This window comes from Hyla sarda, chromosome 6, assembly GCF_029499605.1.
Source record: "Hyla sarda isolate aHylSar1 chromosome 6, aHylSar1.hap1, whole genome shotgun sequence".
Taxonomy (NCBI): domain Eukaryota; kingdom Metazoa; phylum Chordata; class Amphibia; order Anura; family Hylidae; genus Hyla; species Hyla sarda.
Window position 1 is genome coordinate 183923102 of NC_079194.1, and position 15018 is coordinate 183938119.

The 15018-nt window shown below is 43.0% G+C and overlaps 1 protein-coding gene across 4 annotated transcripts in view; it reads left to right on the forward strand.

The window, feature by feature from the left end:
• ANKRD11 (ankyrin repeat domain containing 11) overlaps positions 1-15018 on the forward strand; it is a 421326-nt gene that overhangs the window by 190989 nt on the left and 215319 nt on the right. For all 4 annotated transcript variants that reach the window (XM_056526022.1, XM_056526021.1, XM_056526025.1 and 1 more), the window contains one exon: positions 13905-14049. In XM_056526022.1, coding sequence (XP_056381997.1) covers positions 13963-14049 — 87 coding nt within the window. In that variant the 5' untranslated portion in view covers positions 13905-13962. The remainder of the gene's footprint in view (positions 1-13904; positions 14050-15018) is intronic.

Consider the following 15018-nt stretch of genomic DNA (forward strand, 5'->3'; position numbering starts at 1 on the left):
CGGACTCTCCACAGGTACTCACTGATAGGGATCCTATGTTTTATTTTTCAGGAACAGGATGATTAACCTGAGTGAGTACGGAGAGCTACCGTATATACTCGAGTATAAGCCGAGTTTTTCAGCACGATTTTTCATGCTGAAAACACCCCCCTCTGCTTATACTCGAGTGAAGCCGGGAGTTGTAGTTTTGAAACCTCCGGAGGTCCGCAGGTTGAAGACCACTGCGGCCTTCAACATCATCCAGCCCCCTCTCACCCCCCCCTTTAGTTCTGAGTACTCACCTCCGCTCGGAGCTGGTCCGTTCCTGCAGGACTGTCCAGAGAGGAGGTGGTCCGGTGGGATAGTGGTTCCGGGCTGCTATCTTCACCGGGGAGGCCTCTTCTAAGCGCTTCGGGCCCGGCCCCAGAATAGTCACGTTGCCTTGACAACGACGCAGAGGTACGTTCATTGCCAACGTACTTCTGCGTCATTGTCAAGGCAACGCCTCTATTCCGGGCCGGAAGTGCGGAGAAGAGGCGCCCCCGGTGAAGATAGCAGCCCGGAACCACTATCCCACCGGACAGTCCTGCAGGACCGGACCAGCGCCGAGCGGAGGTGAGTACTCAGAACTAAAGGGGGGTGAGAGGGGGCTGGATGATGTTGAAGGCCGCAGTGGTCTCCAACCTGCGGACCTCCGGAGGTTTCAAAACTACAACTCCCAGCAAGCCCGGACAGCCGATGGCTGCCCGGGCTTGCTGGGAGTTGTAGTTTTGAAACCTCTGGAGGTCCGCAGGTTGAAGACCACTGAGGGCGGATGATGAAGGGGGGGGGTGTGGGATGATGACAAGAGGATGATGAAGGGGGGGTGGGATGATGAAGGGTGGTGGGGATGATGACAAGGGGATGATGAAGGGGGTGGGGATGATGACAAGGGGATGATGACAGGTGATGATGATGAGGGTCTGGATGATGACAGGCGGTGATGATGAGGATGTTAATGACGGGTCTGGATGATGACGGGGGGATGATGTATTTCCCACCCTAGGCTTATACTCGAGTCAATAACGTTTCCTGGGATTTGGGGTTGAAATTAGGGGTCTCGGCTTATACTCGGGTCGGCTTATACTGGAGTATATACGGTATGTGGCCATTCTTTATTTTGCAGGATTGATCTTGGACTCAGAATTGATTTTTGGTATGTCACTTTTTTTCAGGTACCGACCAGAATCCTGTATTTGCTGATTTCATAATTTAAGCCCAGGAGACGGCATATGCGTGTTTGGGATACATGTATAATTAAGTGTATTCATGAATTACTTCTATACCTTGCCGTGGGGCTATAGATAATCCCCTAAAAATCCCCTGAGGACGGCGCTGTAAAGACAGTGGCGCTAGAAACGCGTTGGACTTTCTTCTTTTGTGCTAAAAGGGGTACTCTCTTTCTCCTTGACACTTCAGGAGATTTATTAACAGTGATTCTACTCTTTATAAATCAGTGTCTCATTGGAGACACTGATTTATTGGTACGGCCTCACCTGGAATATGCTGTTCAGTTTTGGTCGCCTGTTCGTAAAAGGGACACTGCGGAGTTGGAAAGGGTGCAGAGACGCGCGACTAAACTAATAAGGGTCATGGAACATCTTAGCTATGAGGAGCGATTAAAGGAGTTACAATTGTTTAGTCTTGAGAAGAGACGTTTAAGGGGGGATATGATAAACGTATATAAGTATATAAATGGCCCATACAAAAAATATGGAGAAAAACTGTTCCAGGTTAAACCCCCCCAAAGGACGAGGGGGCACTCCCTCCGTCTGGAGAAGAAAAGGTTTAGTCTAAAGGGGCGACACGCCTTCTTTACCGTGAGGACTGTGAATTTATGGAACGGTCTACCTCAGGAACTGGTCACAGCAGGAACAATTAACAGCTTTAAAACAGGGTTAGATACATTCCTGGAACAAAATAACATTAATGCTTATGCAGAATTATAAAACTACATCCCTTTCCCTTATCCCCTTACACCCTTCCCTTCAATTCCCTGGTTAGACTTGATGGACGTATGTCTTTTTTCAACCATACTAACTATGTAACTATGTATTGTCTGATTCATAATACATCACTATTGAGTGATTTTATGACCTTTCCTTTATCTAGCATTAATAAATGTTAAGTTTTATTTAGCACTTCCCTAACTATAATTTATTCTCACATAGTTACTTATTTTTTGTTTTGACTGCGGGGAGTACACCACTTAGTGGGCCGGTACCTGGCAACTGACATCAATAGGTACAATACATTTTGTTTAAATTTTGCTTACCTAAGCAAAAACCAATAAATCACTTTTTGAATACCATTTTTTTTTTTTTTAGCACACATAAGGAAAAACCAATAAATGACTTCAGAACACCAATTTGCAGCTTTGAAAAGTGTGATATATATGTGTGTATTTTATTTTCCCCCTAAATGTACAAAAAAAAAAAAATTATTTTCTAATTTCAGATCCGTGTATCCTGTGGATTACTTTACATTCGGAGGACTACGGTGACCAGTGTTTTTTATTTTTATTTTTTTTAATAATGTTATTAAAATGGTTCACGAGGGCTTTTAGGGTAGTGTTTTTTTGGAATAACATTTTTCTTGTGTTTTTTTTAAATGTATTTAATTTACAGGCTTAATAGTGTAGGCCTTCTTATAGAGGGAGTCCATTACTAAGCCAGGCTTAGTGTTAGCCACAAAAACAGCTAGTGCTAACACCCAATTATTAACCCAGTACCCACTGCCACAGGGGTGTCGGGCAGAGACGGTACCAACAGGCCCGGTGCATCAAAAATTGCGCTCCCTGGCCTAGGCGGTAACAGGCTGGCATTATTTAGGCTGGGGAGGGCCAGTAACAATGGTCCTCGCCCACCCTGGTAATGTCAGGCTGTTGCTGCTTGGTATTTGGCTGAGAATATAAATAGGGGGAACCTTATGCTTTTTTTTATTTTTTTTTATTTTTTTTGCACAAAGATGGAGAAAAAAAACAAACAAAAAAATCACGCATAGGGTTCCCCCTATTTTTATTTTCAGCCAAATACCAACCAAGCAGTAACGGCCTGACATTACCAGGGTGGGAAAGGATCATTGTTACTGGCTCTCCCCAGCCTAAATAACGCAAGCCTGTAACCGCATAGGCCCGGGAGCGCTATTTTTGACGCTCCGGGCCTGTTGGTACTGGCTCTTCCTGGCACCCCTGTGGCAGTGGGTACTGGGGTAATAATTGGGGGTTAGCACTAGCTGTTTTTATGGCTAACGCTAAGCTCCAGCTAGGTAATCGACTCAGTCTATAAGAATGCTTCCACTACTAAGCCTGTCAAGTAAATTAAAAAAAACACAACAGGTTTAAAAAAAGTTTTATTCCAAAAAACACTCCCCCAAAAGCACTCATTAAACATTTTATTAACATTAAACAGAAAGAAAAAAAAAACGCTGATCATAGTTGCAGTCAAATGAATCCAAAGTATTCCACAGGATACACGGATCTGACATGAGGAAAAAAAGTAAAGAAAAATAGGTTTACCCCTTCCCGACCCCATGACACACACATGTCCTGACGGGGAAGGTTTTCCCGGCCTATGACGTACATGTACGTCATGCAAATACTGGCAGCTACTCGTGGCATCCCACCACACCCGGTAAGATGGTGGCTATCACTGATAGCCAGCCATCTTAACAGCTCCCCCTAGTGTCCCAAACCTGTTACTGCATGTTTTGTGCACTACACACTAGGGGGAGCTGTTGTACAGAAGTAAAAAATAAATAAATAATTATATATACACGTTGTTTTTAAACTTTTTTTTTTTAGAAAGATGCTCATAATTATATAAGCCTTCTAATGTTGTAAAAAAAGTAAAAGAATGTTTAACAAATGATGCCAACATAAAGTAGACATGCTGTGAATGTGAATTAATCACTAAATTTATTTGGCATGACAATTTCTCTTTCAAGTAGAGTTTCAAACATAGAGAAATTATTATTATTTTTTTTTTTTTCACAATATTTTAGAATTTTTCACAAAAATCGCTTTATGTGTCAACAAAAATCAATCACTAATATAAAGTACAATGTGTCTCGAAACTGTAAGGACATACTGGGAGTTGTAGTCGTGCAAGTCAGGGAAGAGGGTGGTAATGTGCTCCGCTCCCTGGCTGGTGGTGATCAGAAAATCACTGTAATTTCATATTTTCCGCCTGTCTCCTACCTGACCGTGCCGCACATCTCCCGCCTGCTACAAGACTACATCTCCCAGCATGCCCTTACTGTAAGGGCATGCTGGGAGTTGTAGTCTTACACACCAAAAAGGAGACCAAACGACAGGGTTAGTAACGAAAGTTAAACATACTTTATTAAATACACAAAATGGACATATAAAAACACGTAAAAAACATGGAGTTGAACTGGTACCACAAAGACTCAGGAAGAAGTGGTAAGGTAGAGAGTGCTAATACAATAATAAAGCTGGATGGTACAAACAGCATAGGTGCAAAGTAACATAATTATTTAAGAAAATATATAGACAGGACTGATGGAGAAAAGGGTCATACAAAGACTGCTATATGGTGGGGATGTCTGTGGGAGATGGGACTGTAGTCTCCCAGACAGGCAGCGTGAACAGGGACAATGCAGTAAAATACAATGCAACAGTAAACCAGCAATGAAAAGGGATAGCAGCATATGACCACAGCACCTAGAGCGCATCTCTCACCTCAAACCCAGAATGCGTTTTCGTATATGATCGCTTTGTCAGGAGTTGCAGTCTTGCAACAAATAGCAGGCAGACGTGAGATGTGTGGCGCGGGCGGGTAGGAGACAAGGTGGGGATGTAAATCAGTGTGATCTGTTATCAGGTAGTTAAAGCAGAAACATAAGCAAGGTTCAAGCTGGTGTAGATTCTTGGAGCTTTTTAATCAGATGCGCCTAGATCTGCGACAGCTGCAGTTGATAAATCAGGGTGCACTGGAAAGTGAAAGGTGAAAATAAGTCTACATGAGTAAGATGTCAAGTTGAGCGGTGGGATGTAAACAAAAAAAGTGGCAAATAAGCGGAGTTGTGCCAAATATATACGGGAAAATAAGCTCTGCAAACTTTGATAAATCTGGGCCAATATATTTATATAATTAAAGCGTACCTTTCAGATCCCACAAAAAACAAAACATTTATGTTACTTAGTACCTCATCCTGATCATGTACATTACCGATATTTTATTGTAAATGGCATATTACAGGTGCCCACTGTCTTTTCCATATTCCCAGAGGGAGGGGGCGTGTCCTTCTCTTGCCTGCACTGTTATGATGACTCATCCCTCTCCCTCACTCTGCTGACTCGCTGCTCTTGGAGCGAGCCTGGCAGTCCTGCTCTGTAACCCTTTCCTCTCTCTTATGCCGTACATGTATACACACACACACCCACCCACAATGATTATTGGAGATTGCCTGTACCACCAAAGACAATATGGAGAGTGTGTAACTTACATCTTCTTAATTTAGTGCAAAGGTTTAGTGGTATGCCTACAGCTTTTGCAAAACTACTACTCCCAGCATGCCGAGACTATCCAGACATGCTTGGAGTTGGTTTTGCAACAGCTGGAGGCACATGATATGTAAAACTGTTACAGCAGTGTTGCTGCAAGCGGTGTTCCTCCTGCAGCCTTGTCAGTTAGCCATCTCATGTCCATGACCCTTGGACATGCTCATGCAGCTGTGGGACTCAGGTCCAAGGAGGCATGGGGACCCCTAGTGGTGGAGTTTTCAAAGGCTGTTTTCTTTACTTATTTATTTATTTACATTTTATTAGAGTAGAAAAACTTTTTTTGCCATGATGTACAACATAAAGTTTTTATTTGACAGTGTCCATTTAAAACCTGCAGGGTCCAAATGAATGAATCTGGTTTGTTTAATCCCTTCTAGAAAAATATACCACCTTTCTAGTTAGGGAGGCGTGATGTATAATAGCCATAGATTGTTGACATAGTTGTTTTTCATTGCAGCTGGTCTGTTGGTTCAGAAAAAAGTTTTTAGCATTTGTATTTAGTTTTTCATGGAAGTGCACTGTTCATCCACACCCATCCAGCTGCAGTGATATATTTAATTTTTTAAGGATTGGATGTAAGCCAGCACATTGGTTTGCAGCAAATTGTCTACATCAATGATGACAACCTGCAGCTCTGGCAGGAAATACTTGAGCCCATCCCCATGGTGAGAGGATCAGTACACTACAGTTGCTGGGCAACTAGTTGTAATATGCTGGAACATGTGCTCAGCCTGCCTCTCTGGTAGGTGGTGTATTCTCTGTCCTTGCTGTTTTTTTTTTTTTTTAAATAAAAAGATTGTGTCCCAGTCAATCTTCCCAGTCACAGTCAAGCTTGATATATCAGGCTGCCCTGTTAGGGTACGTTCACAGGTACAGGATCTGCTGCACATCTTGTAGCAAAATCAACTGCACAAAATATGCAGAAGATCCTTTACCTGAGAACATACTTGTGAAGTAAGTTACAGCTATTAAAGACCTGCGTTCCCCCTAATGGACTGATTTGTTGAGTATTAAGATAGTTAAAGGTTTTCCTGCTCAAGGTCACACAAATGATCATTGTACTAAGACAGCGGGCCGCGCGATGTCCTGCCTCAATCAATGATAGGTAGAGCAGCAGTGTGTATGGAGTCTTGGTCTACTTCCTGATATTAAAAGTTCCCAGAGTTACCCCTTTGATATTGAACCTATAGAAGTCTCTTCTCACTAATTTGTGTGAAGAAACATTGTTTATACATACAAAGGGACTGCAGGTGCATATGTGTAGGGTTTGTGCATACAGCATACATATTTGTTGGGATGTGAGGCTTTGTCATTCTGCTCCTTATGAGCCTTCGGTGGCTATAAAACCTAGATTTTTTTTTCTAGTTTTTCCTTGTTCTAGGCAGCACTTCGCGTCACGTTACAACATGTACATAAATGTTCGTTGAAGCCATGTTTTTATTCTTGACCCGGTTTTCTGGCAACACTGCCCAGCCTGTACAGTCTTTTGTCATTCTGTGTTGGCGTGCAGCGCTTGCATAGTAGAGAAATAATCGCTTTGTCAAGCTAAAAGGCACCATGAAGATGCTGTAAATTTGCTTAGAATTCTAAATATTTCCCTAAACCATGTGTTATGTGCTACTGAAAAATACACAGTATGAAACCACTGGAGGTTATTACCACCAGTGTCCATCGTACATTCATCTAGCTGCAAGCTGTGCACCACAACTTAGCATTACCATTCTGCTGTTTTTTTAATTTATTTATTTATTTTTATTGTGAAACCTTCAAATTGTTTTGTCGGGTTGTGGCGTATTGCCTGTGCGCCAAAATTGTCACATGCACCAGAAAATTTGAATGAAACCTACAATTTACATTAGTCTTTGAGAAAAGGAGGAATGTCCTTGCTTAGGTGTCTTTTTTTATTTTTATTTTTGGGTAAGGTCACACATTGGCCCTCATTTACTATTGCAAACCCGACATTGTGCGCCAGATTCTGTTGCATTGCGCCAGAAATTGTCCCATAAATGGGCGTGGTTACTGGGAAAGGGGGCATGGTGTCTGAAAATGGGCGTGTCCCCGAAATTTTCTGGAAAACCCAACATATTTACTAAGGTTTCCACATAAAATGTGGTGGATTTGAGCTGAGGAAAACCCGACAGATCAGAGCATGTGTAAAAGATGCAAAGTGGAGGGAAAGTTGAACATGTAGGAAAACCTTAGTAAATACCGTGGAAAATAAATTGTAGGGGATTAAAACCCACAAAGAAAACTACACAACACTCTAAGTAAATAAGGGCCATTGTGTATACACGGCGTTGTTCACGCTGCACAGCGGGAAAAATGTTGCACATTCTCCTATGAGCAGACACACAGGGCTTCCCTGCGGCAACTCCTGTGCGAAGTGAGCTTTGCAGGTTCAGCCAGCACGCAGACATTACTGCAACACGGGTTGGCCCATCAAATTGGGCTTGCGTATCTTATTTTCATTTTATTTTTCATTGCAGTTAGTAACGTTAGTACAGTATATTGTGCCTTTCATCATAAGGGTCTAACACGGCAGAATTTCAGCACATCCACACAAATTCCATTTCTGCATTAATTTGGGTGGTTTCTGGCTTTTGCGGAATTGGTGCAGAATCTGCACGTGGAAATTCAGAAGTATGAATGGGAGTGCGGAATCCCATAGAAGTCTGTTGGGCTTTAATTTGAGGCGGAATCTGTGTGAAATTCAACATGTGGAACATTCTGTGAGTAGACCTTAAGGATATGTTCACACGAGCGGACCCACAGCGTATTTTACGCTGCAGATCCGACACTGAAGGACCCCTGCATGGTGGCTTTACATGCGCCTGCTCATAGTGGCAATACTCCGCTACAAGCAGACTTATTGAATCGATGTTCAAGTCGCCGCGCATGCGCAGTGTGCTCACACACATCATGGCCGCTCCCCCTGCTCCATGAGCTTGGCATAGAGCAGCTGCGATGTGAGAGTACTGCACATGCGCGCTGCGACTCGCACATCGCAGTGTGTCTACTCTTAGCAGCGTATTGCCGCTCCGAGCAGGCACATATAAAGCCACCATGCAGCGGTCCTTTGGCGGCGGACCCACAGCATATTTTATGCTGCAGATCCGCCACTGAAGGACTCCTACAAGGGTGCGATGTGCAAGTCGCCATGCACATGCTTGAGTACACATCGCAGCCGTGTGTCTGCTCATAGCGGCGTTGTGACGTTCCGAGCAGGCACATCTAAAGACACCCTGTAGGGGTCCTTCGGCGGGAGCTCGGCAGCGTAAAATACACAGGGTATGTTTACACTACAGAAGAGCAGATCCAAAGGGTACGTTCAGAGTATCTGATCAGAATTCAGTGCAGCAGTTTCCCGTGGTTTTCAGGGGGATATTCTGCTGCACCATTCGCACTGCACAATTTCTATGGAGGACACTGCCATGAAAAGTCTAGATTTCTGATTAAAGAATGAACAGAGGCCGACATTTATCATTGTGTTTTGACTGTTTTTTTGTCTAGAAAAGGCGCAAGCAGGGTTTATTTGCGCCTTTTGGTTTACACAGTTCTGCGGATTTAGAGTTGCAATCCACTGATTTTGTCAATACACATGATATGGAAGAGTTTTATTAACTGCGCCTTTTGGTAAAAAGGCACAAAAAAGGTGCAAAGCCACTGAAATTTCTCTAAAACTACACCAGCCCAGACTTAGCTTAGCTTTTTGGTGTATGTGAAGATAGAAATTTCAGAAAATGTGACCTGCACAAAAGTTATCAAATGCTCTGTGACCAATCCTACACATTACCAGCACACAAAGTGTAGAAAAATTCTTCACTTGCACCTACAGTGATAAATGCCGGCCAGAATACATTGCTGATTAAGGGGACGGCAATGTCCTTGCGTTCCTCACTAGAGATGAGCGAACTTACAGTAAATTTGATTCGTCACGAACTTCTCGGCTCGGCAGTTGATGACTTATACTGCATAAATTAGTTCAGCTTTCAGGTGCTCCCGTGGGCTGGAAAAGGTGAATACAGTCCTAGGAGACTCTTTCCTAGGACGGTATCCACCTTTTCAAGCCCACCGGAGAACCTGAAAGCTGAACTAATTTACGCAGGAAAAGTCATCAACTGCCGAGCCGAGAAGTTCGTGACGAATCGAATTTACTGTAAGTTCGCTCATCTTTATTCCTCACGTCAGGTGCCCCTTATAATCAGAAATTTTTTGGTTAAACCTGTGAGTTAAAGATTAACCCTGTGATGTACGTGAGAGACTTGGGTGCAGTTCACTACAATTTGATATGCACCCAAATTCTGGATAATGTGAGACACAGTTGTGAAGAATTTTACACTGAGGAACAAAACATAAGAAATGCAACCCCACAATATTAGTAAATCCCTCCTCCAAAGTGTTACATTTTTGGGCTAGTTTTTTTTTTCTTTCTTTCTTTTTTTTTTTTTTTTTTTTTTAGTTTCACCTTTATCTGTATTTCAATACAGAAATCCCGCTCTGCCCTGAAGCTGCATTTCAGGTGGCTCCTTGCATTTATAATGTGAAAACTTTTCTGCTGGTAAAACTAATATTCACCCCTCACTGTCAGTTGTATTAGGGCTTATTTTTTGCAGGACAAGTTGTACTTTGCATTGGCGCTCTTTATCACTGTGTTACAGAGGCGAAACAAATAATTTAAGGTAGAATTATAGAATTGCGCAATTTTTGGGGGCATATATATATATATATATATGTATGTATTATATTTTTTTTTTCACAGTATGGTAAAAGTGACATGCTACCTTTTATTCTATGGGTCAGTACAATTTCAATTATACCAAAGACAAAAAAGGGTTTGCCTATATATGACTTGGATCAGTTTTTATTTACATTTTTTTTTTTTTTTTAGATCAAAAATCAGCAATTTTGACATTTGGGAATTCTTTTTGAGTTTACGCCATTAGGATCAGGAATGTGATTGTTAAATAGATTAAACAATTATGCACAAGACTGTGCCAAAACGTGTGTTTTGTTTTGAAAAATGGGAAAAGGGATGGGACTAAAATTCAATCAAAACGCCGTTTTGTAACTTTTGGGGGCTTCCGTTTCTACGCAGTACATTTTTCAGTAAAAATGACGTCTTATCTTCTGTAGGTCATACGATTTCAATGATACCCTACTTAAATAGGTTTGATTTTGTCGTACTTCTGTAAAAAATCATAACTACCGTATTTTTCGCCCTATAGGACGCACCGGCGTATAAGACGCACCCTATTTTTAGGTGCAAAATCTAAAAAATTAAAGATTTTGAACCCAATAGTGGTCTTCAACCTGCGGACCTCCAGATGTTGCAAAACTACAACTCCCAGCATGCCCGGACAGCCGTTGGCTGTCCGGGCATGCTGGGAGTTGTAGTTTTGCAACATCTGGAGGTCCGCAGATTGAAGACCACTGCATAGGAGGTAATACTCGCGTGTCCCCGCCGCTCCGGACCCATCACCGCTGCCCTGGATGTCGCTCCATCGCTGTCGCCGTGTCTCCGTCGCTCTGGAACGTCTCTGCTGCCAGCCGGGTATCCTCGCTCTCCGTTGCCGTCATCACGTCGCTACGCACGCCGACGCACGTACGCGACGACGTGATGACGAGGAAGGAGAGCGCCGGCCATACAGGGGATCCCTGAACAGAGAAGACAGGTAAGGTCCCTCCCCGTGTCCTGTAAGCACTAACCCGGCTATTCAGTCGGGCTGTTCGGGACCGCCGCGGTGAAATCGCGGCGGTCCCGAACAGCCTGACTGAACAGCCGGGTTAGTGTCATTTTCCCTTCAGACACAGCGGTCAGCTTTGATCGCCGCGTCTGAAGGGTTAATACAGGGCATCACCGCGATCGGTGATGTCCTGTATTAGCCTCAGGTCCCGGCCGTTGATGGCCGCAGGGACCGCCGCGATAGGGGTGTATTCGCCGTATAAGACGCACCGACTCCCCCCCCCCCCAGTTTGGGGAAGAAAAAGTGCCTCTTATACGGCGGAAAATACGGTACATGCAGGAAAATGTATACATTTTAACCCCTTAAGGACTCAGGGTTTTTCCGTTTTTGCACTTTCGTTTTTTCCTCCTTACCTTTTAAAAATCATAACCCTTTCAATTTTCCACCTAAAAATCCATATTATGGCTTATTTTTTGCGTCGCCAATTCTACTTTGCAGTGACATTAGTCATTTTACCCAAAAATGCACAGCGAAACGGAAAAAAAAATCATTGTGCGACAAAATCGGAAAAAAAACGCCATTTTGTAACTTTTGGGGGCTTTCGTTTCTACGCAGTGCATATTTCGGTAAAAATTACACCTTATCATTATTCTGTAGGTCCATACGGTTAAAATGATACCCTACTTAGGCTGGGTCCACACTACGTTTTGTCCCATACGGGAGCGCATACGGCAGGGACGAGCTAAAAGCTCGCGCTCCCGTGTGTGACCGTATGCGCTCCCGTATGCCATTCACTTCAATGAGCCGACCGGCCGTATGCGCTTTTACAACCGGACCTAAAACCGTGGTTGACCACGTACGCCATTGACCGTACGGCTTAATTAATGATATATTTTTATAGTTCGGACATTTACGCATGTGGCGATACCACTTATGTTTATTTTTTATTTTTTTTACACTGTTTTATTTTTTTTATGGGAAAAGGGGGGTGATTCAAACTTTTATTAGGGAAGGGGTTAAATGACCTTTATTAACACTTTTTTTTTTACATTTTTTTTGCAGTGTTATAGGTCCCATAGGGACCTATAACACTGCACACACTGATCTCTAATGCTGATCACTGGCGTGCATTAATACGCCTGTGATCAGCATTATCGGCGCTTGACTGCTCCTGCCTGGATCTCAGGCACGGAGCAGTCATTCGTCGATCGGACACCGGGGAGGCAGGTAAGAGCCCTCCCGGTGTCCGATCAGCTGTTCGGGATGCCGCGATTTCACCGCGGCGGTCCCGAACAGCCCGACTGAGCAGCCGGGTCACTTTCACTTTAGAAGCGGCGGTCAGCTTTGACCGCCGCTTCTAAAGGGTTAATACCGCACATCGCCGCGATCGGCGATGTGTGGTATTAGCCGCGGGTCCCGGCCGTTGATTAGCGCCGGGACCGGCGCGATATGATGCGGGATCGCGGCGCGATCCCGCTTCATATCGCGGGAGCCGGCGCAGGACGTAAATATACGTCCTGCGTCGTTAAGGGGTTAAATTATCTTCTGACCCCTATAACTTTTTTTTTATTTTACCGTGTATGGGGCGGTATGAGGGATCATTGATCTGAAGTTTTTAGTGGTACCATTTTTGTATTGATCGGACTTTATTGCTTTTTATTCACTTTTTCATTATATAAAAAGTGAACAAAAATGTTATTTTGGACTTTGGAATTTTTTTGTGCGTACGCCATTGACCGGGCGGTTTAATTAAGGATATATTTTTATAGTTCGGACATTTCCGCACGCGGCGATACCACATACGTTTTATATTTATTTACTTGGACTTTTATCAGGGAAAGGGTTAAATGGCATTAACTTTTTTACACTTTTGATACAACAACCCACGGTAAAATCTACTTACAAAATAGCTGAAAAAAATTGTTCAGTTAATAAATCTATAGCCTTTGCTAATCAATAATAACCATATTCAAATATTCATTAGGTATAAACCTGTGTAGTACATGAAATCTTGATTGATTTTTCTACACCTTTTATGTGCGTTGACAGTGTGTGTGTACAAAGTTTATGGTTACCTGGCATGTAATTAATATGGTGCTAGTACACAAATCACGACAAATCACACATGGTAAATTTTTTCAGTACAAAATGGTAACCAGGTTATGGTATAGCTACACAATTTTAGAAAGCTTCTAAAGGAGAAGTCTCAATACAAAGTCTTTAAACGACAAAATGAGTGATAAATTCTCCCCACCATGCTTCATGGCTCACTTGCACTCTATTCTGGTAAAGCAGTTAACAGTCTGTCAATATATTATATTCACGTTCACTAATGGAATCAGGTTCATTTCTTTGTTGCATTTAATGTTGTGAAGTTACTGTTTTATACCAATTTTACGGTCTGTGTTTTGTACTGTGTACACTGCAGAATTGATGCTGCGTTCAGCTATTTATGTTGATTAACACAGCATCAAATCTGCAGTGTTCACTACACGTGTAAACAAACCCATACTGTTTTGTTCATGTTTGACCATCTTGTTTCTTTTAAACATAATGTTTAAAATTGTACATGTTTTCAGCAGGATATTTGTAGATAGCTGTGGTATGCAATAGAGCTGCAATCATGTGCAAGTTTTAAAAATGACCTGCTTTTATTATTCCTTTTTCTATTTCAGACCGTTGATGACGAAGCGATAGGGGCATAAATGAAGGCCAAATAAGCAAGGCAAAACGATGCCCAAGGGTGGGTGTTCTAAAACACCACAGCCAGAAGAATTTTCTCTCAGCTACGACATGGTGGAGAAACAAACTGGGAAAAAGGTATGAAACATTGTACTTTTAATCATAACATGTTAAATGCTTGACCTCACGTAACAAAAGCCTACTACTAAACATCCATTGTTACCTTTTTTTTTCTTCACTAATAAAGTTAGTTGATTTGTCTTATTTAGGGTTGTAAGAGATATTGCCTGTCAGTTAGTTTGTTTGCTCTTGTAATGCAGCTACCGCAAAACCACTTTGAGGTGTTGAAATTGGTTATTTATGCATGCACTATTCTGGCCATAGAAGTGTTAACACAACCCAAGTTAAAGCATTATGATTGTTATGGGAACATAATAGAGACACAATTCTCCTTATCATGTAGCGTGCAGCAACAGGGGTAAGTAGACATTTTTGGTAATTTAACCTCTTCAGGAATCAGGGCGTATGCATACACCTTACATCCTGAGTCCTTAAAGACGTATGGGTACGTCCATGGGAATTCCGGTCCCCGCCACTAGCCGGTCGGGTACCGGACCGGGATGACTGCTGATAACTATCAGCAGGCATCCCATTCATATACCCAGGGGGGGTCTTGAGACCCCCCCATGTCGGTGATCGCTGGAAATCTCCGGTCAATTCAGACCGGCGATTCCGGGTCATACTGGTCTCGAGTGACCTGGAAAATCAGGGGGATCGAGAAAATTTGTCCAGAATTGAAGGCCATGTGTGTTTACAAAGCCCCCCCGTTGTGCCAGAGCAATTGACCCCCCCCCCCCCCCCACATGTGACCCCATTTTGGAAACTACACCCCTCATGTAATAAGGGGTGCAGTGAGCATTTCCCCCCCCCCCCGGGTGTCTGACAGATTTTCGGAACAGTGGACCGTGAAAATGAGAATTTTTTCATTTGCACAGCCCACCGTTCCAAAGATCTGTCAAACGCCAGTGGGGTGTAAATGCTCACTGCACCCCTTACTAAATTCTGTGAGGGGTCTAATTTCCAAAATGGGATCACATGTGGGGGTGG